Below are 24,765 nucleotides of genomic sequence, written 5' to 3'. Positions count from 1 at the left end.
CCTTATTGTCGAACTCTGCTTTTAAGAATTATTATCTGGGAAAATTATTTTCAACCAGCCAAAGTGGCCAAAGTTATTTCTAAAATATATCTCTTAAATATGATATCTTGTTTGTTGTATTAAAGAAGTATCACACCTTGCAGTGATTGCTTGCATAATTTTACTCAGTTGTATCCTTACTTCAATAAATGCAAACAAGTTATGTGAATCCTATTTATTATCATTTGACAGTAACGGAGGAACGCCGCCAAATGTAGCGAAGTTAGAGTAATTATTTATCTCTATTCATTTACTTGAGTAAGAGTAACATTACACATTTTAAATGTACTCAAAGTACACATTACCCAACTGTTTTAATCAGGTAAATGTAACTAAGTAAATGTTATTCGTTACTACCCACCTCTGCTAACAGGCTAGCATTGTGGCAGATCACCTACTTCACCTTTAATATTTTTTATATGAAACTTTACAATATTATATTAGTGCATATACTTTAGATTAGTCAGTACTGAAGCCAAATCTGGAGCTTATCTAACAAAATAAATTACTAAAAAACGTACAAAATTAGCACACTCAAATTTCTATGTTAGGGAAAAATATAAATTTTTCTAAATATAATAAATATAATAAATATAAATTTATTTGTAGTTTTTCCCCCCCAATATTTCGCATAAATCTATTTCTAAAGATGTTTGGTGACTTAAATATTATTTTAATAAATATATCCATTTCATAAATCTGTTTTGTTCAAATGCACCAAAATACATGACCTATATTCACTGAGAAATGGATAAAAATATAAATTTTCAAAATGGGCTGTACTCAATTATGTTGAGCACATGCCACATATAAGGAAAAAAATTAATATCTGTGAATGTCTATATTTTCACATCAAAATCGAGCATCAGTCATTTTATTAAAAAAAAGTCTGATATATATATATATATGTGTATATATATATATATATATATATATATATATATATATATATATATATATATATATATATATATATATATATATATATATACACATAAATATAAATATATATATATATATATATATATGTATGTATATATGTATGTATATATATGTATGTATATATATGTATGTATATATATGTGTGTATATATATATATATATATATATATATATATATATATATATATATATATATACATACATACATACATATATATAAAAAATATATATAAAATAAATAAATATTATATATATGTATATATATACATACGTACCTATGTATGTATGTATGTATGTATGTATGTGTATATATATATATAACATATACATATATATAATATTTATTTATTTATTTATTTATTTTATATATATATATATATATATATATATATATATATATATATATTTTTTTTTTTTTTTTTTTTTTTTTTAAATCCTGGAGGGACTGGCTTTTGAACTCTCAAGACATTGCAAAGCCTACATGTCAGCTTGCATATTGTTGAAACAACAGTGCTAAATGTTTCCTGTACTTACTGGAGATTTGATCCAGTGCTTCTTTGTTGTGTATTTTAGAGCTGCAGGCGGCCCGTAGCAGTCTGTCTTCTCTGCAGGCTGAGTGTGAGTCTCGTCGTTTGGAGGCTGAAGAGAAAGAGCGCGAACACAACTCTCAGCTGACGTCACTGGAGCAGGAAGTCCTCAGACAAACACAGCAACTCTCCTCTTACCAGTCCCGGGTTAGCCTATGCTTTTATGCACCTACATTAGCTCTGTTCCTGCTAAATCGATTGTCTTATCAATTTGAGCATTTTGTATTTACATATTTCCTCGTGTGCGACAGGTGTCTGATCTGGAGAGTGAGGTGTTGAGTTTAACAGCACATTCACATGCAGATGAGTGTGAAGGTGAGCAGAATGGGACAGTTACTGTAAGTGATCTCGACCAGTTACAAAAGGTCAATAAAGACCTGGAGCAACAACTGGCTGAAAAAAACAAGGTGAGGGCAAAGAGTTGTTGGGTCAGTGTCGTTGTCTAAGTTTAATAATACATGGTAAATCACTTAGCATGTGACTTAACATGTAAATCACTCGTGATTGATGCTTCTTCTGTGTCTGGTGTGAACACAGCATTATTTGTATGGTAGTAATTCCACATGCAATCCTTTTCTTTTATACTTTTTAAAATTTTATCCAATATGATAAATAAATAATTTTATAATTCTATTAGAAATAGTTCTTTTTTGTGGGTTTTAATATAATTAAATAAAGCAGTTCCTATAAATAAAAAATATTATTATTTTATAGTTTATTATTATAAATTATTATTGTTTCTAAAAATGATTGCTCTAATTATTAAAGAATTATTATTATTATTAATTTTATTTATTTTTTTACCAGACAATAAAGCAGCTACAGCAGAGGCTTGCAGAACTGAAAAGGACACTACAGAAAGAACTGGTGTGTGTTTTTATTCACATTGATTGTATCAACCTAATTCAACAGTCCATGTCAGCTCACAGTAAACATTTCCCCTCATATTTGTGTAACAGAAGCTGAAACCAGATCCTGACTCTGAGATGAAGGAAAGACTTCAGGATGGGAGACAGGAGAGATCTGCAGAAAAGACCGTCTTGGAGACACCGATGCCCACCGCAGCTCCAAGCCCAGCTCCAGGACTCAATCAAACCCCAGGCCCAATTACCCCCAACACCACCGTCACCAACAGTTCAGACATCACAGACACCAGAGAAATCAACTTCGAGTACCTCAAACACGTGGTGCTGAAGTTCATGTCATCCAGAGAGGCAGAGGTAAGGTTTGATCCCTATCTGATGAATGACTTGCGATTGGCTTAAAACAGTGGTTCTCTAACTGTGGTACGTGTAGGAATGAAATATGGCATGTACATGCTGCATATATTTCAAAATGTATCAAAAATGATGTATATATTATGCCATATATGACATATAGCCTATATTTCTGAAGTAATTTGCCACATTTTTTTTAACTGTGCAGAGTTGTAGCTGCTTTACTGGGCCTACTACACTACTGTATTTCAATACTGCTCATTTTGGTGGTACTTGGAGAGACAATTTTTTTCTGAGGTGGTACTTGATGAAAAAAATTTGAGAACCACTGGCTTAAAAGAATGGCCCATCAAATGAATCACTTCTCAAAAGAGTTCATTTGAAAACCTTATGACACGCATTACAGCTGAACTATTGAACATAAAATTGCATATCAGAAATCTATCTACATCAATTCCGAGATTTTCAAAATGCACCACTTTTCTCACTTGAATGAATTCTGAGCTTAGATTTTAACAACAGATGGTGCTCTAGGCTAGGCAATCAAATACTGAGTCATATAAGTGGGCTTTTATGTCATGAGATTAGTGTTAATACAACTCCTTATGAACACTCCTTAAACTTTAGCTAACTTTATTAATGATTATTTTAGTTTCAAGTGGTATTTGTAAGGAATTGGTAGCAAGCAGAGTACAGACAGCTTTTACAAAAAAACACATCAGTAAAGTGCATGGTTATTATATGCAAAAACATATTTCCTTAATAAACAAATTTGGTTTATGTTTTCTGCTTTTGCTAAAAATGTACACTAAGGATGTTTAACTAAATATACAGCATGATCGGTACTTTGAAGATGTTTGTCTGAATTAGTACGACTGTGATAATTAATCGACATCCATATTTTTAATCAACAATTGCTTTTATATTATTTGAATTATACCTTATATATATATATATATATATATATATATATATATATATATATATATATATATATATATATATATATATATATATATATATATTAACACTTTGACTTAAAGGTGCAGTGGGTGATTGTCTTCAGAAACATTTTTTGTTGTGCTGGTTGAAAGTCTCTTCACATTCCAATAGTACTGATTAAATTAAATGGTTTAATGTATTTATATGTATTTTTATATTCTAGGTGAGGCATAAGACTAAAAAATGTTCATCCAATAAAAGATTATCTTGCTGATAATTCCCCTAATTCTGATAAGTAGCTCAACAAATGTTGATTTGTACATCTGTGCACCCGTTCACTAGGCATAGGCCAGTATAAGATACTGAAGGTATGATAACCTTGGATAAAAATATCAGAGTACTGTGCTCTAAAATATATTCTTTTTCAGTGTCTGGGTAAAAAACTAAAGTTCTTTTCCTTTTGAAAATAATATATTTTATATTTTGAAGCTATCATATGTTTTGGAGCAGTAAACATGTCAGGCTAAATAATTCAAATGAATTATTGACTAGTTATTGACTAAAAACACAGATTTCTTCACAATTTAAAACGGCATCTTTGGATATCTTATCTGCTGAAGATAGTGTTGTCCTAAATGACTTAAAACAAATTTTAAATAAAAAATCTTACACATACCTTAGGAACGGTATAGGGGAAAATGTTTGCAGATTTAAAACCTTAACTTTTCCCAGGTTCACATGCACACCAGAGAGAGACAGCAGTAAAAACAAACGCTGAATCAATACTTTTTAAAATCCTGAATCAATATTGGAGTTACTTTTGTAGATTGGAGGAAGGATGACACTATGGCTGAAGTATTTCTTTTAGACAGTTAATGTTATGTTTTAAAACTATTTTAGTCACGCAAACCTTATGTAGATTGTGTTGTGTTATGAATAGGTTATATGCACAGAGGTGTTGTTCAGCCACAGAAATCTTCTAGTGAAAGATTGATGTGCCTATTTTCAGTTTCATTAGGTAAATTTTACAGCACCAATAATATAGGTTTTTATTTAGTTTAACAACAAAACCTAAGTAAATATTGCTATTCCTGCTTTACTGGGGTGAACAATGACAAACTGTGACGCTCTCTCTATATTGTTTACCATGCTACTCTGAATGTATGGTTTGAAATGGCACGTAAGTATAGTTTAGCCCTGCACTCAGCCAGCCAAGCAACACAGGGACTGTGTTTTCAAAGCTATTATGCTAACGCATAGCATTTTGACCAATCACTTTCTGCAACTTTAAATAACCACCGTAAACTAATTGCAAACAACTAATTTACGAATATTTGTTTAAAAAAAATTTCTCACTTGAGTAATGAAATATTTTGCATGTGTAAACAATTCGATTGTGTGTGTGTGTACATTTATGTTTTATAGCCAATATAAGGAACGTCACATACATTTATCATAGAATAGTTCACAGGTAACATCAGTTTCACTTTCTCCTCAATACAACATCAAGTTTCTTGCTGAATATAAGATCGATTTGTCAACCATTTATGACCATCAGTTTCTCAATAATAATGGGATAAATTCAGAAACATTATGGAAGAAAAGATTGATTGGAGTAGCCTGATTTCTCTCAGAAAGCATAAAGCGAGTGTGGACATCTTTATTGGTAAAGGTATTTAAAGTTCTCAAATGTTGTTTCATTTTTACCCTGAGGAAGGCAAGTTTTGCTGAAATGAATAGGTGCTGTTTTTAAATAATAGCCATGTTAATAAATGCTTTTTATTTTTTTTTTACTTATTTTTCAACTTATAATTTCATTGTTTAAATCTTGTTTCAATGATCTATGGTAAGCTAAGCTAAATGTGCTCCGGCTAGACCCAGAGACCAGCTTAATGGATTAAAAAATGGTAAAACTCGTCTAGTTAACTCTAGGGGAGTTGTAAAATTTGCCTATTTCTTTAACAAGCACATAGCAGTGATTTGATTGCTACTTGAATGAATGCTCCCATGAGTGCTCGCCTCTTTCTGCTTCTCTCTTCAGGCTTTCCAGCTCATCAGAGCCGTTTCTGTGCTCCTGCATTTCTCAAAAGAAGAGGAGGACATGCTCAAACAGACACTGGAGTACAAGGTGTGTAACAGAGAGTCTGTAAGTATGATGGAGGATCAACATTTAGAAAGGTGTTCTTCTCTAGCCTCATCTCCTCCGCACCCTAACTAGGCCATACTGCCGAGGCAGAGAACAATGTGGGTCAGGATATGTGGCTCAACGCTCTGAATCAAACCATTAGCACTCAGTGTCATGGTCAGGAAAAGCATCTGCCAGGTATTTATAGATCAGGCCGGCAGCAGTGCTGGAAAGCAAGGAAATCGCTGCACATCACTGTGCTACATTACAACACCGCTCCAGTCCCTGCTGCTATCAGCAGGCTTAAGTGGAAGATTTGTGGTGGAGTTATTATTATGTTATGTTATGTTTTATCTTAAATTTCGATTGGAGATGTACCAAGTGTAATATTATTTTTTAAAAGCACACACACATCATAAATCTGTTTATATAAAATAGCTAAAAAAAAAATAATTAGTTGATTAGATATCAGGTTAAAACAATGAAACCTGTTCAGCAATTCACCACTGGGCTGCAGTCTGAATAAAGCTGCATTTTTCATGTGAATGTTAGAGATTGCTGCCAAATGATTTATATTTTCAAAAGGGTGAAAGAAAAATTTTAAATTACTTAAATTTATAGATTTTTATTTTTGTATAGTAGTGTTTGTTATAAACAATGTATGTGTACTTCGCTACTTTGTAAAAATTTTAAACAAATACCATAACGAAGCAATTTTTCTTCACTACTGGTCACATGGAATGCCTTTAGGGCGGGGCTAAGGGGCTATGCCTTTAGGACTTGTCTCGTTTCTGCTCTCTCTTTCATCTGTTCGTCAATGAAAGATTATTTTGTTAGCAACACCCATCTTCCAATAATCCAATCGGTTCCCGAAGGACAAACTCATGTGCCACCCTACTTTTTTTTCTCATTTCAGGACAGTTTTAAGTTGATTTATGTCATGATAGAGAAAAAAAGGACAATTTTAACTTCTGTTTCATTCATTCATTCATTTTCTTTTTGGCTTAGTCCCTTTATTAATCCGGGGTCGCCACAGCGGAATGAACAGCCAACTTCACACACTCATTTACAATCATACACTACGGACATTTTAACTAATCCCAATTCACCTTTACCGCATGTCTTTGGACTGTGGGGGAAACCAGAGCACCCTGAGGAAACTCACGTGAATGCAGGGAGAACATGCAAACTCCACACAGAAACGGCAACTGACCCAGCCAAGGAGCGAACCAGCGACCTTTTTGCTGAGACGACAGCACTACTTACTGCGCCGCCCACTTCTGTTTCATGACTAGTTTAAATTATTGAGACATTTTAAAAATGTTTTGGCATGAAAAAAAGCCTCGTTTACTGAAATCACATCACCTTGCTAATTTGGTATGAACTCCGAAACCACCCTACTTTTTTCACATTTTAGGACAGTTTCAAGTTGATGTACTCTACATCACGATAGTGTGAAAAAAGGACTATATTAACTTTTCGTTTTATGGCTAGTTTAAATTTGAGATATTTTGCAACTGTTATGTGATTATATAAAGCCTTGTTTACTGAAATCACATTACCTTGCTAATTTGGTATGAACTCTGAAACCGCCCTACTTTTTTCTCATTTTAGGACAGTTGCAAGTTGATTTATGTCATGATAGAGGTTAAAAAAGGACAATCTTAACTTCCTTTTAACAATTAGTTAAAATTTTCGAGACTTTTTATTCACACTCAGAGACGTCACAAAGCACGCCCAGGTACAGACAGCCAGTCTACACACTGGAATCCACACAAGGATCTAATCTGCGTGACGCAGCTTCAAAAAATTTGTTTCAAACCGGAAGAACAAATTTGCTCGAAATAACACAAAAACAACCAATTTTCACTTTTTTTTTTTTGGTGAAATTTATGTCCTAATAGTGTTTTAGCAGTGTGGGACACATTTTAAGACTGTCAACAGTTCAAAATATATGTGTTTTTGTGTTTAGTGACCCTTTAAGTTTTCACTTAAAGGAGAACACACACGGAGAAAATGAGGTGTCTTACGTTTTGAAGCACTGGTCGAGACTGATGTTTTGTATGCTTTTCAGATGTCGTGGTTTGGTTCCAAGCCCTCACCCAAAGGTATCATACGACCTTCCATCTCAGGAACATCAAGCTGGAGCTGAGAAACCCAAAACGGCACATCTCTGAGACCAGGTGAAAGAGGGAACAGTAAATGATCTCAGTAGAAAAGGGAACAATTGCTGACTCGGCAGTTTCAGTCTCTGCCTCAACAGTTGCTATGTAGCTCACGCCCTTTAAAAGAACGGGACACACAAACAACTCTGCGTTTTTTCGCTAAAATATTGCAGGGACTTGAAAACCAAGGCTTTATGAACATCGTCTTTTTGTGACTTGGGGAGTTTCGTCGTCTAATGAAATGAACTCAAGTTTCATCTGCTTAAAAAAACAAAACAAAAACAAAAAACAATCATCGCTTTTTCCAACATCCTGTATTGACTCGATTATTTTAACTCTGTGAAATCAAGGCTGGGCCAATCATGAAGAGAATGATCCTCCAAAACGTCAGTGAAAATCAGGAATGGGTGTCATGAAACATTACTTTAAATCTCGTTTTTATGTGTAAATTACAAATCCATACATTCCATACAAGTATTTATATTTGGGAATACTGTATATAAGTGATGATGAGAGGGATTATAAATCGGTGGAGACCTAAAATACGTTTTTGTCATCCTACACAGTCATTACTCTCAAATCTGTGTGTGTATGTGTGTGAGATTCTTCACTGTGGGCTTGAAACTGTAATATAGAGGCATATATGCACAGATTGAGGAAACGAGCATGCATGCCTTATACTGAATGCTTTGATTGTACTTTGGTTTTGAGTGTATACTGAAGCATTTGAGTACACTTGAAGCCTTAAAATACTGTCAGCTGCATTTATTTCTCCGAGAATAAGTCGATAAAATCCTGCGGAAGGGAAAAAGTCAGTGTTTTGCTGTCAGGACTGTGTCATTTTGTGTGTTTTAACACTTCAGCAGCACTAAGGTTTAAACATCGAATGAAAACTTCTGGTGAAAATAGCTGAATTGAGCCTCTACGGGACAAAAACCATGTTTCCTGTTTTTAGAAAAAAAAAGAAACCCAAAGAATTTCTGTTTTATGTATGGACTGATGAAATTCCGAAGCTAACCGTGCTGTAAATGAAGGTTCTCTGGAGTCCTATTGGAGAATGCTGATAAACGCCCTGTGTATGAACATTGTAGGAATAATATTTTTATTTAAACATCCAAAAAATGCACTTTTTTTATTTACAACTGTATTCATATTTCGTTTGTTATGATACTGTAGCCATCATCACAGTATCCCATTGCCTCTGTTTTCAGCAAAATACCACTACAATCCTTACTTTGGTTTCAGTTCATGGTTTGTCAGGAGCATCAAAACTTGATTAAAAAATTAAAATCTTTCTTAGTGACTTTGTCTGGTGAAGCATTTGTGCTTTCGGTGTGTTTAGCAGTGCTGACTGTGGTGTTTTGGGTTTTAATAGTGGATCTGAAAGTGATGGGAGACATTTTTTAATCATTTTAAAACAGAATTAACATTATATCAATAATTGCCAATGGATTTCAATATTGTTTACAAGGTAGCAGAGGTGTAAAGAGTACCTGAAAACCATACTTGAGTACCTTACAGTAAAAATTACTCCAATACAAGTTACAAGTCGCCAATTCCAATAAGACTTAAGTAAAAGTATCCGATTTTAAAAGAACTTAAGTATTTTACTCATACTGAATGTAGGCTCAAAGAACACTAAGAAAGGTTTTATTTCCTGATATTGAAATTAAATTGAACACCTCAATGTTTCAAAATGGCAGAACAAAATAGATTTAAAAAAATAGAACAAAAAGTCTCAACCTCAAATGTTCAAAATGGCACAAACAATAAATAAAAAAGTAGTAAAAAAACGTAGTAAAAAAAATCTGAGCTGACTTTCATGTGATTCATAGTCATGTCGTGTTGCAGTGGTTTTTACCATATCAGTAACTGTATTAAATGCACTTAATTCACATTAAATTAACATTAAATACTCTTACTTCAATGTATTTTCTCAAATTTTACGATAAATTCTTAAAAGCACTTATTTTCGTGGTTTGTGGCAAATGAAGTAGACACTGCATCCTGTAAGAGCCATTCTGCACATCGGCAAATGAAAACATTTCTTTCAGATAAGGCCATGGATCATCAGTGCTGGTACTGCTTGATGTGCCGACTTCGCTAATTAAACACCTGGCAAGCTGCTAATTCACGTGATTTAGCTCATAAATAGCATACAGTACCTTCAGCAGCCTGCAGATGGCGATATTGCCTCATCCGCCCAAGAAATTAGCTGTGGTAGATAGAAATGCTAACTTGTCGCTTACAATCACAATGTAACGAGTAACTATAAGCGTCTGTTCAAATGTAGTGGAGTAAAGAGTACATGTATTCAATCAAAAAATGTAGTCAAGTAAAGAGTAAAGGTTGCTTATATTTTTATTACTCAGTACAAGTACAAAGTAGCCAAAAAAAATACTCAAGTAAGGTAACGAAGTCCATTTACTTAAGTACTTTACACCACTGCTAGGTAGTGACCATATTCTTGGAGATAAACCATTTATTATACACTGATGAGCAGGAGCACATGGAATCTGTAGAAATCACAGAAATTCTCAGACATATTTGTTGAGATTTTTGTAAATGGGATTTTTGATTTATTTTTAGATGTTAAAACATTTTTACATGTTTAGTTTTTTTTTTTTTTTTAATACTCTTCATTACTAAGGCCCAATCGCAATTCTATTTTTGTACCCCTTCCCCTTGGCCCTTGAAACCGAGTGTGAAGTGGAAGGGCTTCAAAATGTACCCCTAAGAAATGGGACATAACTACAGCACCTGCACATGTCATCACGATCTCTGCTTCATATGAGATCTATGATGATGACTGCTGTAGTTATTACAGTTGCTTTATTTTGTGGGATTTATCTTCAGGAAATCACTGAAGGCATGTATTATGTTATCATGATGATATAATGCGGCAATAAGATCGTAACTGTACTGTGCTTTTACACAGTGGCCATATTCATTCATGTAAACACACAAAAACAACATTAACATTATAGCAGACACTTTAAAAAGCTCATTCCCAGCCACTAGACTTTTCTGACAGGGTGTTTCAGTGTCATCGAGTGTCAGAATGTTGTGGGACTGCTATACACAAGTAATTATAAAAAATACGTTTTTTTTATGATGGATAGTAACAGTCCATCATGCTTTGCCATGTTTGGGGATTTGTACTGTAGCTGCAGATCAGAGTGCCAGGTGACCTGTGGGTGGGTGGGTGGTGGTGGTGGGGGGGGGGGGGGGGGGGGGGATTGGAGGGTGGTGGGGGGGGGGGGTGGGGGGGATTGGAGGGTGGTGGTGGTTGGGGGGGGATTGGAGGGTGCTGCAGATCTGCAGAGTGGATGCGCGTGTACTGAAGAGCGGTGTTATTGCGCGCGTACTGATCAGCTGTGTTGTCGTGCGCGTACTCAAGAGCGGTGTTGTCGCGCGCCTACTGAAGGGCGGGACCAAAGGTGTGCCGCGTCGCGGGGGCACTTTTGATCATTTTGGAAGGGCACTTTTTATCCAAGACTAAAAAGGGCATGTGCACTACACAGGTTGAGCCCTATGTGTGCACGTGCCTGCTATCAGTAAAAGACCATCCGCTTGTTAAGTGGTGACGTGTTGGTGACGTATGTAATACTGTTTCCGGGTCCAAGCTGCCATTCATTTGAATTTTATTCCTATGACAAATTTAATTTTATATAAAATCATAGTGTCCCGAGGGCTCGTGTTTTTAGCCTAATGTTAACTTTTTAGTTCTTGCGTTTGCATTTAAATCCAAAAGTACTCAAAGTTGTATTTTCATGTGAGGATTATCCGGCTAGACAAAACGTGTAAGTGTAATGAACAATGTTTTAACACAGAGCTTATTATTTGCAATTTTCAAAAAGCCTATGGGAAAATCCTATAGACCAATTACCATGTTTGTAATCATTCAGGATGCGCGCGCAGGGAGGTGGCAGAAAGCAACCAGGAGCCCTAGCATTTACAGCGAGGGAATGACATCAGATGAGGTGCAGAGTTTGTTGTTGTCTTAGAAATAAGATATATTACTTGCATATTATTTACATAATGCTTACAGCATATTATAACAGCTCGTCACCCAGTGACAAGCACAGTGATTCAGCTAAATTAATGTTAAAGTGAGCGGCGTTTATCTGACAGCTCCATTTGCGATAGCACTCTCCCAATGAATATTGGATAAGACGAAGTGACCAAGCATCCAGCCCGAAATATACAATCTCATTGCGGCTCCGGGTGATTTTACAAGAGAAGTTAAAGGTCTACAAGTCTTTAGATGCCAACAATTTTGTTCTTTGTGGTCATGTGCAAGAAATAATGCTCCATGATGGCCAGATTCAAGAGCTAAACACCGAGATTCCGCCTAGCCAAAGACAAGGAAACAAGACGGAGCTAACGTTATACAAGGCCTGGGTAATTAATCACCAACACGCAAAACAACTGCATTCTGACAGTGAACTTCACCTGTACAGCTGGGTATGTGAATCTACACATAAAGGTAAAGTTGGTTTTATATTTGCACATTCAGACTTTATCCTTAATAATATAATTTCATAAGAATATTATTTGCAAACTCTAAATAGCGAAATAATATTAGCAGCAGCCAATGACTATCAAAGTACAACATTGTTCACAGTCATATAAACAGTGCTATTGTTTTCAAGTCACACTTGCAGGTTATTTCAGGCCAAATATTCATAGTGTCGTGGTAAACAATATAGGGAATGTGTCACAAGTTGTTACTGAATCAATGTGTGAATATAAAACCAAGTTTACCTTAATCAACGTAACTTTCACGTTTCATTTTTAGCATTCAGTGTCCGCAGTTTAATTCACCATATGTAACTGTTTTTGCTGAAATCATTTCTGTAATCAAAAACGAGTGATGTGTATGATTCAGCATAGCGTGAACTGACCTGATATGACATGAGAACTGCAGAGCATTTCTAATTAGCTCCTCACTTCATTCAGCTCCCATTGAGCCGAAGACGTCTGCAGTTGGTATTAAAGCAGTGTGTGGTGTATGGTAAAAGTTAAGTTTTCCATTTTTGGACTCGGAATTCGGCATCCTACCGCAAAACACGACATCTTTCCCATTGCAGCATGTCTGTTTTTTGCAACCAGGGACCCGTGTGACGTAGGTTGGTAATTGGTCTATAGGGATTTTATCAAGGAAACCAGTTTTATGCTAGCAGCCGATTAGCCTACAACAGGGGTGTCAAACTAAGTTCCAAAAGGGCCGAAGCCCTGCACAGTTTAGTTCCAACACACTTTCCTGTAGGTTTCAAACAAGCCTGAAGGACTCAATTAGTTTGATCAGGTGTGTTTAATTAGGGTTGGAACTAAACTGTGCAGAGCTGCGGCCCTTTTGGAACTGAGTTTGACACCTGTGGCCTACAAGATTGTTCCTTCACTCTATTGACATACAATAGCATGTGCTTTTAGGAACTGGATCCAGGAGCAATAAAAGATGGATGGCTGGTCTGGCGACTCCTGTCTTATTTCACATCACATGAACATCTGTGTAAAAGTGTGTAATTTACATGGAGTGTTCTGCAGGGATACACTGGGTTCAATTATAAGCTATGTTTCCTTGCACCTGGTTTTATGGGCATTTTGGATTATTGCATAAAAATTGCTTAATAGAAACACCAAGATGTGCATAAAGATTGCAAATGTGCATTACCTATGAAGGAAACACATTTACCAAATAAATTCCATGATATGTGTGACGGAGACCAGCTACTAAGTGCTGTGCAGGTAAACGACAAATACTGGAGGCCATGGTCTTTAGCCTCCTTGGTAGAGCAACCGACTCCCATGTGGAAGGTCGCTGGTTCGATACCAGCTCGGAGCGGGTTGGGTGGCGTAGGACCAGCAGGGTTACATTGGTGCCGTGACCCGGATGGGAGTGAGGCTTAGGGGGGTGAGTGTAGCGGAGGCCAGCTAGTGAGTGCTGTGCAGGTAAACCTCACTCCTCTGACCTCTAAAGGTGCTCTAGTGTCAGATGCTAGAGGCCATGGTCTTTAGCCTCCTTTTTAGAGCAACCGACTCCCATACGGAATGTCGTCGGTTCGATACCATCTCGGATCGAGTTGGGTAGGACCGGCGGGGTTACATATGCATTAATAAAAATAAAAAATTCCATGTTAGCCATTAAGCAACAAAGCTACAGTCACCGGGCAGACAGAAGTACTGCCCATGATGCAAATCAGCATCTATTGCTCAGTGAATTTTGACGCACAAATAAAGCAAACTTAGTGTTCACGCGGCTCTTTACAGAAGAATATCGCAAATCACCACGCGTACCGCGTTTGGTGTGAAAACAGCATAAAAGTTTGTTTTAGCTAGACCTGAAGATCTTTAACTGGCTTTTTTGGTCAGTTTAATTAGGGTGGGAGCTATGCTCTGTAAGACAGTCTTGATGTAAACTGAGGCTGTGTAAACAAAGTGTATCTATGAGTATATGTTGATCTGTAAAAAAACAAAAAAAAATACACTCTTAAATGTCCTTTATTGCACCAGGCACTTCACAATAACCCGACTCAACCCCACACTACGAGTTGAACCAAAATTTCACCACCTAAATCAGGGGTCACCAACCCTGTTCCTGGAGAGCTATCTTCCTGCAGAGTTCAGTCCCAACCCTGATCAAACACACCTGAACCAATTAATAGAACCTAAAGCAGAACTTGATAATTACAAACAGGTGTGTTTGGTCAGGGCTGCAACTGAAATGTGCAGGAAGGTAGCTCTCCATGAACAGGGTTGGTGACCCCTGACCTAAATACTATATATATTAAACATTATCCTCTTTCTGTACAATAAGAAAAAAAATGAGAGTTGGAACTGAAAAAAATGAGAACTACACATCCGAGAGTGCCAACTAAGAACAAGCAAATACAACTTTCATATTAATCACAGTATTTAATGTCCTGAAACTGCAGCTCAAGGCTTATAAAGCCAAGTCTCATCACCGTCCTTCTGTTGCAGTTCACAGACTGTCGCACAATCGTTCACCTTCATAAGTCGAGTAGTGTCTTCCATAATAACATATTGAAGAATCAATAATTTACATTAAATATCATACAGTATTTTTTCGTGAAATAGGCGGTTGGGCATGAGTGGTTTTCCCCCAGATAAGGTTAAATTGTGAGAGAGGAGAAGTTGTCCATGTCTAAGAAATCCCGTGGCTGGTTAACACTCCCATTCGTCCAGCTTCTCAGACAGATTTTCTTGCAGTTAACACTCGTACAATGGACCCCAGGCCCCCCACAGCGAAAGCCTGAGTGAGAATATGAAGACAAAAAGAGAGATAAATGTTTTAAATGAAAAAAAAAAGAAGAAGAAAAGAATCAGACCTCTTCCAAGACTGACCTTTTCATGCCACTGCAGCAGGATGGCACTGCTGTTGTCTGTGGGCTTCTCGAAGCCTCTGTAGATGTACTTCATCAGCAGATCCACTCCGTTCTTGTCCAGAGACTTTACCGCTGGCTCAATATCGCTGCTTTTAAATGCAGTCAGCACTCGTAACACCACCGCCTGTGCCCGCTCCTGAGAGAAGAGGAGGCGCACAACACTAATTAAAAGGGGAATCTATACTAAGCTGTCTTAGGATGTCCACACATTATTTTTCCTCCATTAAACAAAAAAATCTTGTCCACACATCCATTGTTAAATTTTGTCCACATGAAAATGCAAAAACGGGCACATTGTGAAGCACCGTCAAGAGCTAGTCAAAGCAACTTGCGGTGATAAACTCTTAATTGTAAAGTCATGTTGAGAAATCAGAACTTGACCCTTGACCCAACATGACCCATCCGCCATTGCACAGATGCACATCTTGTAAACCAGGGTTTTTCAAAGTCTAAGACAGTGGGCCTCCCTTTTGACACAACTTATCCATTGGCGCCCCCCTCCTCCCAAACACGCACGCACACACATGCACACACACACACACACACACACACACACACACACAAAATTCTGGAGGTTTTCCTGCTACCTCATCATGCTTGGTTTCAAGGTGTCGCCGAAGTTTAGCGGGTCTCATGCTGTCATTAGCCAAAATATCTTGACAAACCACACAAAAAGGTTGTGGTTCATCAGTTGGTCCTGTCCACGTAAATCCTAAACTCAAATACTGATCATCAGACCGTCGTCTTTTGGGTTTAAGCCCTGAACTTGAAGGCTTTGAATCGGGGGGTCTCAGAAACCAATCCATTGTATTAGCAGGCATATACCTGTCTTGGCGGGCTTGCCAAACAGAAGCGAATTCACAGCTATGGCCTTCTGGGTAAAAAAGGTTTTCTTATTTTTGACGTATTTTTTTAGCTTTGTTTAATTAAAACGTTTAATTATAATAAAATATACATATAATAATATATTATTATATATAATATAACTTAATAATTATATTTTTATTATATAATATTTTTTTCCCGCGCCTCCCCTGACATACTCTGGCGCCCCCCAGGGGAGGCGCGCCTCACACTTTGAAAACCCCTGTTGTAAACAATGGAGATTGCGGTGCACTCTGCCACCACACAAAAGAAATGATGGTGCGGATGAGCATAAACATTTTGATAGATACAAGAATACACAGACCACCGTGTTTTTTTTTTTTTAATCTTCATTCTGACAGGAGTTTTCAAAAAGTTTCGATTTCAGAGACCCCATTTTGCAATTGTGTGTGGACGAACAACCAAAACTCATAGAAAAAGCCGCCATTTTAAAATGATCCCTGTTCGTGTGGACGGGGCCTAAAACCATTCACACACAAATTGAACTGATGCTGTAGAGCAGGGGTGACCAAACTTGGTCCTGGAGGGCCGGTGTCCTGCATAGCTGACCTCCAACTTCCTGGAAATTTCTAGTATACCTAGTAAGAGCTTGATTAGCTGGTTCAGGTGTGTTTAATTGTGGTTGGAACTAAAATATGCTCCAGGACCAAGTTTGGACACCCCTGCTGTAAAGAATAAAGTCTATATGTATATATATATTTTTTTTTATTTTTTTTTTTCTTTTTTTTTACACACAAAAGCATATAAGTATTCATGGACTATTTTGCCAACGTTGTTGGTACCTTTCTGACCCAACTCGTCATGACCCTTACTTTCTAATGCCTCATTCACACTAGCAGCGACTTTGTAGCTGCCTGTCGCTCTGGGTGGCAATCTGCTGCAAATGTAGGTCTGTGTAGGTTTGAAGACTACAACTGGCCTCTGAGTGAGTTAAGAGAAGATTACATGAGGTCTACTGGTGCTCCTATTGGCTGTCGCTCAAGAAAGTTGCTCTTCATTTGCATAAATCTGAAGGATTCTCAACTCTGTTGCGTTGCTAGACACGCCCCCCTGCTCAACAAAGGTTGCTGTCGGTCACGTAGGTAACCGGAAGTCGCTCACTCTTCATTAAAATGAACGGTCGCTTGACGATTTGCCACTGTGAGTTGCTCGTAGTGTGAATGAGGCTTGATGTAGGTCAAGCCTATGCATGGGCCGGTATAATATTCCGACAGTATGATAACCTTGGATAAAAATATCACGGTTTCACGATATTGTAATTTCTGCTCTAAAATAAGGTATTTTTGAACTTTTTTTTCCAATTTGAACACAATGTATTTTACTCTGAGAAACTTTTAAAATATTTTGGAGCAGTAAACATGTCAGGCTAAATAGTTCAAGTGAATCATTAGTTTTAGAAACAGATTTATTCACAGTTAAAAAAGCTTCTTTGGATTTATTTTCTATAAACTATAAAAATGGAAATAAAAAATCTTTCATATATCTTAGGATTGGTATAGCAGAAAATTTTGGCGGTTTTAAAACCCTGACTTTTCCAAACCGCAGTATACAAAACGCAGAAAACTGTTATTGTCCCATGCCTAGTCAAGCCTCCTTTCCACTGCACATGACAAATGAGACAAGAAGTCATTCATTTCCAATGGAGAGTAGTCTGGGAGCTGTGTGAAGTTTCGATCATCTCCGTATGCTGACAATTTGGATCCGAATTGAGCTGTGGATCAGTTGAAATACTCCTGCGACTAGACCAGGGATGGGCAAACTTGATACTTGAGGGCCGGTGTCCCTGCAGAGTTTTGTTCCAACACTAGTCAAACACACCTGAACATGCTAATCAGTGTCTTTAAGATCACAAGAAATCTATAAGCAGGTGTGTTTGATTAGGGTTGGAGCTAAACTGTGCAGGACACCGGCCCTCCAGGACCGAGTTTGCCCACCCCTGGACTAGACCGTATGCAACCAGCCGACCGGATGTGATGTATTTCAATGTTGTCCAAGCAGGTCTGTGCGCGCGAGATGAAAACTAGAGGAGTGTTTTTCTGTATTTTTTGAATGAAAAAAAAGTCTTTATTAAAAAACATTTCTATTCATAAATAATCCAGTATTTTTTAGCGGTATATGAGTTTCTAGTATTTAGTCATTCAACCATGTTGAATGCACAGTGAATAGTGGCTCTTGCTTTTGCACTGCTTTATTTCGGACACTGCAAGAACGGCTTCTCTACCATGGTGCATATCAGAACTGAAAATTCTGTGCGACTGCCACATGGGGGCATGTTCCGACAGTCATGTTCAAACGTTGTGTGCAATGGAAAGCCGGCTTCAGAGAATTCTCAGATTTTATCAAAAATTATGAATGACATTCATCATAATTATTTGAATAGCACAACAATGAGTAATCAATACCAATTTTAACTAAGTCAATCTAAGCATACTTAACAATCTTGCTGGAGTTAGTGGGTCATCTAGCTACTTGTCACCTACTATTTTATAAATACTAGAAGTGTAACGATCTTTTTCAATATTCACATGAACTCAATGGGACTGCAACTATTTATGCTGCACTTAAGCCTGGTTTATACTTCTGCGTCAAGTGACCGGCGTAACCCACGGCGCATGCAACGCGCGTAGCTGTGCATTTATACTTCTGCGCGCTGTCTCTGTTGGTCTGCATTAACACTTCCAAAACACTAGTTGGCAGTGAGGTGTAAATGTTCCTCTGTGTCGAGTTTCTTCGCTGCTTTTTTGCTTTTCCTGAGCACTTCCTGGATGTACAAGTGGCTCAAATTCGCTCATTTTGAGGCAGGAACCGGCGGACGTGCAACAACTTTAACTATGAGGTAAACACAAAACAAAACTTTTCATCTGGAGCTCCTTCACGGGACTCAACACTTGTAAACAATCGCTCCATCAGGCTCGCACCATTCGCGCGGCTCTCGGTCCCGCCCAGACTCGTCAGCGCTACCAAGCCGACCAATCACAGAGCTTACGCTATGCGTCGTTGCGACGTGTAGTTACATTTTTTGAGAGGTGCACGTCAGCGACGCCGACGGCAAAGGGCTATGCGTCAGCGCCATAGCATACGCCGGCGTTTGACGCAGAAGTAAAAAACAGCCTTTAATCGACAGACAGACAGACAGTTAGATACTGCCGTCAAATACAATTTTTTTTTAGAGTGTATAGTATAGAATCAGCCATATTTGAACACTGGGATGGGCATGACCTAAAACTCATAAAGCACAGTTTTGTGAGGCTTCCAGGAATCCAGAGACCTAAACTTAACAAATTTCTAGGTAAATAGTGAAATACCTGCTATGATGGTCTATTTTGCAATAAGAGGGCACCAAATATAGTGTTCTTAAACATCGAAGCAATAAATCAAACTGTCTGAGAAACGGGCTCTTACTTTCACTGCTGGATTCTTGGAGTTGATTGGTGGATTCCTCAAGGCGATGTGAAATGCTGTCATCATGTCCCCTGTGCATCACAGTTAGTTAAGAAAAGCTGACCAATCAGACAGTCACTTTTAAAAAAAAGCCAGAAGAGCATTCTGAAATCTAGAGTAAATGTTTCTTGCATAGTTCAAATAGTTTGGAAAGAAATGCTGGAGATCAGTTTGAACATATCTGATCTTGATCTCACTGCTCACTGGGTTTGGCTGTTATTTTCTTGAGGGTTTTGCGTGCCCGTAAACAAACCTAGGGGAAAATGATTTCAAAGAACACATTTTTGTGAAGAAAAAAAGAAGATATTGTCAAAACAATGACATTACAGGACCATATGCAGGACTGAACAACAAGGACTGCCCGGGGCCAGAGTGCAAGATGCCCGGGACAGTAGACAGGATTGTTACTGGCCCGATTGGTGCTGCTTTGTCTCTAAAGTTGAATCTGTCTGCAGCTATTTGTCAATTTTCATAGATTTTCATTGTCTTAGAATCGAAATACAGTTTGTGCTTTTACGCAATTAAATGCTGCTGTCTCTGTGATGTCATAAACACCAATCTTATCTGATTGGATGTTATGAGCAAGTTGTTTTTTTTCGTAACCTGGTAAAAAGCAGTACAACGAAGAGACAGCAACATCAAATTATAAGGATAAAAGAAATGTTTGTTTCTAACATCCTGGAAGCAGACATTTACATGGGTACAACATGACAAAAATAATGAAGTGAAGTTTTGCACAGTTTGCCATCAGTTTGGCAGGTCAGCCACCTTTTGTTATTTGCAATAAAATACCTGCAGATTTTCCATACTGCTCTTTTTGTTTGCAGAACACTTTGAATTTTGTACATTATACATTCATTAGTGTTATAAAAATATTTTAATTCTAGATTCACACAGATTTTTGACACATTTTAAATATATGTGGCTAAGAAATAGCTATTAACTTTTTTTTTTTTTTTTTTTTTTTTTTTAAAGTGAAAATATTGGCAGGGCAAGTGAAAATTTGAGCCACTGGCCCAATCGGGCCAATAGAAAAAATCCATAGCGGTAAACCCTAATATGTGCGCAGCAACTGATTCTTCACAAAATGACATCGCCCCTTGGTGGCCTGGAATGTAAATTATAGCATTTAGTTGTTCGAAGGTCATTGTAAATGGCAATCGTTTTGACAAAAATTTCTGCAAAACTTTTCAAAACTGCATAAGGAAAAAGTTACCCCAAACGTATGACAACAAAAGTGAAAAGAACTTTTAATGCAGAGTCAACTATAAACAAATCAATTGTGGGTTAAATTCTCGGAAAAGTGCTAACTTTGATTATCTGTAGAAGCATCATTCTTTTTGTGTAAACATCCTGATCATCTGCACAATAATTCAAATGAAAAAGTCACAAATATTAAAAAAAATTGCCAAAACAAACCTTTAAAATGGAGTAGTTCATTTACTGATGACCCAAATAGACAGTTCATATCTTTAATATTAGTGAGGAGGAAGACATCACGCTCAGACCTCTTTAAAGCACCAAAAATGGATCATTCAAGTCACAAACGCTGATGACCTGATTAAATAAATGACATCATATACACAGTTAAAGGGAAAGAGAGTTTCTCTTCAGTTTCTCTTTCTCAGAAACTAAATTGTTTACTTTCTGATTTAGAAACTTTGACATTTTATTTAAAAACATAACAAAACTGAATGACCCTGTCATCTTCAAGGTTATTTAAAAATCTAATGTAAATAGAAAAACGTAACATTTCAAGCCACCAATTTACTGTACTAAATGATGTGCATTCAATACTGAAATCAACTAAATGAGTCTTTGCTAAACATTATGGAAGGACCAAAGACAATAGGTCAATAACTAACTAATAAGAATATATTACCTATAATTATTTATTATTATTATAAATATTTTTTCATCATAATAACAAAGTAATCAGTGGTCAACCAAATAAATGGTAGCTAAAAACTCTACAGAAGAAAACGTAAAAAAATAAATAAATATTGAAACATACAAATATACAACTTAATATTATTTTAACAACTATATATGAGCAATTCCATGCAAATGTAGACCTTGCCATGAAACAAAAAAAAAATTAGGTTTTCATTAAAATACACCAAAAGTTTTTTTTTTTTTTTTTAAGCAAGTATTTTACAATACATTAAAAATACTTAAAACTGTCTCTGTCAGTGTTTTCAAACTATTAGAATTTGATTTACCAAAGTCACACAAGTGGACATTTTACATGTCACTTCCATAGCAGAGAGACATCACATCCATAAAGGCACTTTTTCCTCATAAATGCAAAAATGTAAAAAATAAATAAATAAATAAATAAATTTAAACCAATCATGGTTGCTCTGTAGTGAGCCAACTCTTCTCCTTTTGATTAACATTACTTCTTTTGGGTTGTGCAGTTTAATTCAATAGAATTTCTTCTTCTACAAAGTATGTTGTATACTGTAAACTTGCTGAATTTTTTGGTCACATCCTCAACGCATGTTTATTTTCCTCATTTAAAGTACAAAACATGTTTACAGATTGATATCTTTCTGATCTCATCACTCTGTGGTTAGCTGCTCTGGAAAATATAATAAGATGTTTCAATATAATGTTAACATGTACTTTCTCTTTGAATTTATGTGTTGAGTTTTTACTGCAAATGTCACATCCATAATGCTGGAAATGCTCATAAATTAACATAACAACAAAATAAACAAAATAGAAGCAAACCAAACTGAAACTAGCAAAATATCCTAATAAAAAAATAAAACCTATAAACCATTTTTAAAAATATATATTTAATTTACTACTATAAAGATTCAGTGCATGCAAGAAAAACTTATTGTATGGCAAAATAGGTAAATGCACTTTAAAACTAAATATTTTTATTGTGTGTGTGTATATATATATATATATATATATATATATATATATATATATATATATATATATATATATATATATATATATAAATATTAAAGCAGCACTTAAGTATAAAACAAATCATGCAACATTATACTTTAGTTTGTTTAATTTAACCATTAATTAATTTATATTACATCTTTGTATTTAAGTAAGAATTGATATATCATTTGGAGTGAACTAAACCGAAAATAAAAACAAACCTAAATATTACTGAAAATATTTAAACAAACAATAATATAAGTATACACTTTATAATATTTAACAGCAAAAAATTGTATTATTCTACTTCTTAATAGGAACAGCACAAAACAAAATAACTAACGATACACCTGTCAAATAAATGTCTATTCCTCAATTTCTCCAAACCTAAAGCGTCAATAATGTACGAGGAACATCTAAATCAGGACAGTGTTGTTTATGGATGACCCAATAAGAGATAACCTCCCCCAGACTAATTTTCTACATATTTTTCCATCAGCATAAGGAGTAAATAAGCACAAATATTCTGAAGGATATTGCCTGATGAGATCGTCCACCTCACACGCGTCCGGTCCCTGCTGCTCGGCCGCCTCGTCTTGGTCGTCCACGAATTTATTCTCGTCGTACTCGTCGATATCGACTCCCCGGAACCGTGAGGACAGGGTGTTTTTCGCCATGAGGAGGAGCCGCTTTAATCAGTCGATCTATCGGTTGGGGGAGTCCGGGAAAGCGCGGTGGCGGGACGGGTGGGGTGCGCGCGTGTGTCCGCTTCCCTCAGGCACGGGCCGCCGCCGGTCGAAGGTTCATCTGTCAGCAGGAAGGTGCGGCTGTTCCTTCTCCACCGGCCCGAGCATCTCCACCACACATTCCTGCAGAGCGGACGAAAATCCCGACTGGGGCGGAAGCGGAATTACACAGCATAGTTACGCTTGGGACACGGAGTTTCCGTTTCCTGTGATGCAGCGATGGGAGTTCGATGGCTTTGCTGAAATATTCCACCCTCCACATACAGTTGAAGTCAGAACTATTAGCCCCCCTAACCTCCCCCCACCTTTGATTTTCTTTTTCTTTTTGAAATAATTCCCAAATGATGTTTAACAGAGCAAGGAAATTTTCACAGAATGTCTGAAAATATATAAATTATATATATATATATATATATATATATATATATATATATATATATATATATATATATATATATATATATATATATATATATATAATTCAGGGGGGCTAATAATTCTGACTTCAATTGTAAATCAGTAATATGGAACAACGGAACAACAAATTATAACCTTTAAAAATAAATTATTATTTTATAGAAATTGGTACAATAATGATATTATATTGGTGAGACAGTTAACGTTATTCAAAAGTAATGGACACCTTTTTACTTATTGCGAATGTCTCAATTATTACATGATCCCCATAACTGCTAAATAATTTGCAATAATATTTTGCAAATAAGAACCACATTGTTGCCTAAATGCTAATCTTTTTGGAATTCCTTATTTGAGCAGATTTAGTGGAAAAAAGTTTAGAACCTAGTAAATACTGTCTCACCAATAAAGTTAAAGAAGTAACAAATAAACTAATTTAATTTATCCAGTGAAACAAGTTGTTAAAATATTTTTTAGAGACATGGAATCTACGTGCACGTTTTGTAAATTAGAGGAGGAATCGATAAAACACCTGTTTTTTTGAATGCACATATACCCAAATGTTTTCGTTCGATGTTGAATATCTTATATTCAAACTTACAAAATTAAAAATTCAGTTTTCTTGTAAAGATGCTGTTTTGATATACAATAATAAGAGCAAAACTTTGGAGCAAAATTAGTTTATTATTTAATGATAATTTATGGGAAGTACCATGTACACAAACAAAAATGGTCCAATGTTAAGCCTAAAATATTTTTTTTTGTTCACAATTAATCTTAAGCATTATATCGAAACCCTGAAAGACACATAAAAAAATTAATTTGAAATCTTTTTCTTATGTGACTCATTTGTCATTTATTTATCCCCTTTAATTGTATTTATTTATTTATTTATTTTTTCTACTGATTTTTTCATTTGATGTGAAAAAAAATGTAAGCA

General features: G+C 36.2%; 2 protein-coding genes and 1 long non-coding RNA gene across 5 annotated transcripts in view; 2 read left to right on the top strand and 1 right to left on the bottom strand.

The window, feature by feature from the left end:
• The window catches only part of golga1 (golgin A1), a 51,854-nt gene extending 42,534 nt beyond the window's left edge, over positions 1–9,320 (top strand). For 2 of the 3 annotated variants that reach the window (XM_087262982.1, XM_087262981.1), the window contains 6 exons: positions 1,555–1,715; positions 1,820–1,975; positions 2,376–2,435; positions 2,528–2,788; positions 5,769–5,855; positions 7,927–9,320. In XM_087262982.1, coding sequence (XP_087119108.1) covers positions 1,555–1,715; positions 1,820–1,975; positions 2,376–2,435; positions 2,528–2,788; positions 5,769–5,855; positions 7,927–8,004 — 803 coding nt within the window. In that variant the 3' untranslated portion in view covers positions 8,005–9,320. 3 annotated transcript variants of the gene reach the window in all.
• Positions 9,321–14,503: 5,183 nt separating this feature from the next.
• Positions 14,504–23,525, bottom strand: arpc5la (actin related protein 2/3 complex subunit 5 like a). Its single transcript, NM_200578.2, is given in 4 exon segments — positions 14,504–15,293; positions 15,386–15,562; positions 19,714–19,786; positions 23,200–23,525. Coding segments are annotated over 4 exon segments (453 nt in total). The 5' UTR covers positions 23,340–23,525; the 3' UTR covers positions 14,504–15,230.
• LOC147835768 (uncharacterized) lies at positions 17,041–17,874 on the top strand. Its single transcript, XR_015498342.1, has 2 exons — positions 17,041–17,553; positions 17,665–17,874. It is a non-coding gene; the product is annotated as an uncharacterized LOC147835768 (long non-coding RNA).
• Positions 23,526–24,765: the final 1,240 nt, after the last annotated feature.

Source organism: Danio rerio, chromosome 8 (assembly GCF_052040795.2).
Source record: "Danio rerio strain M-AB ecotype USA chromosome 8, GRCz13ab, whole genome shotgun sequence".
Classification (NCBI taxonomy): Eukaryota; Metazoa; Chordata; class Actinopteri; order Cypriniformes; family Danionidae; genus Danio; species Danio rerio.
Note: the sequence above shows the minus strand (reverse complement) of the source record. Positions and strands in the feature narration are given on the sequence as shown.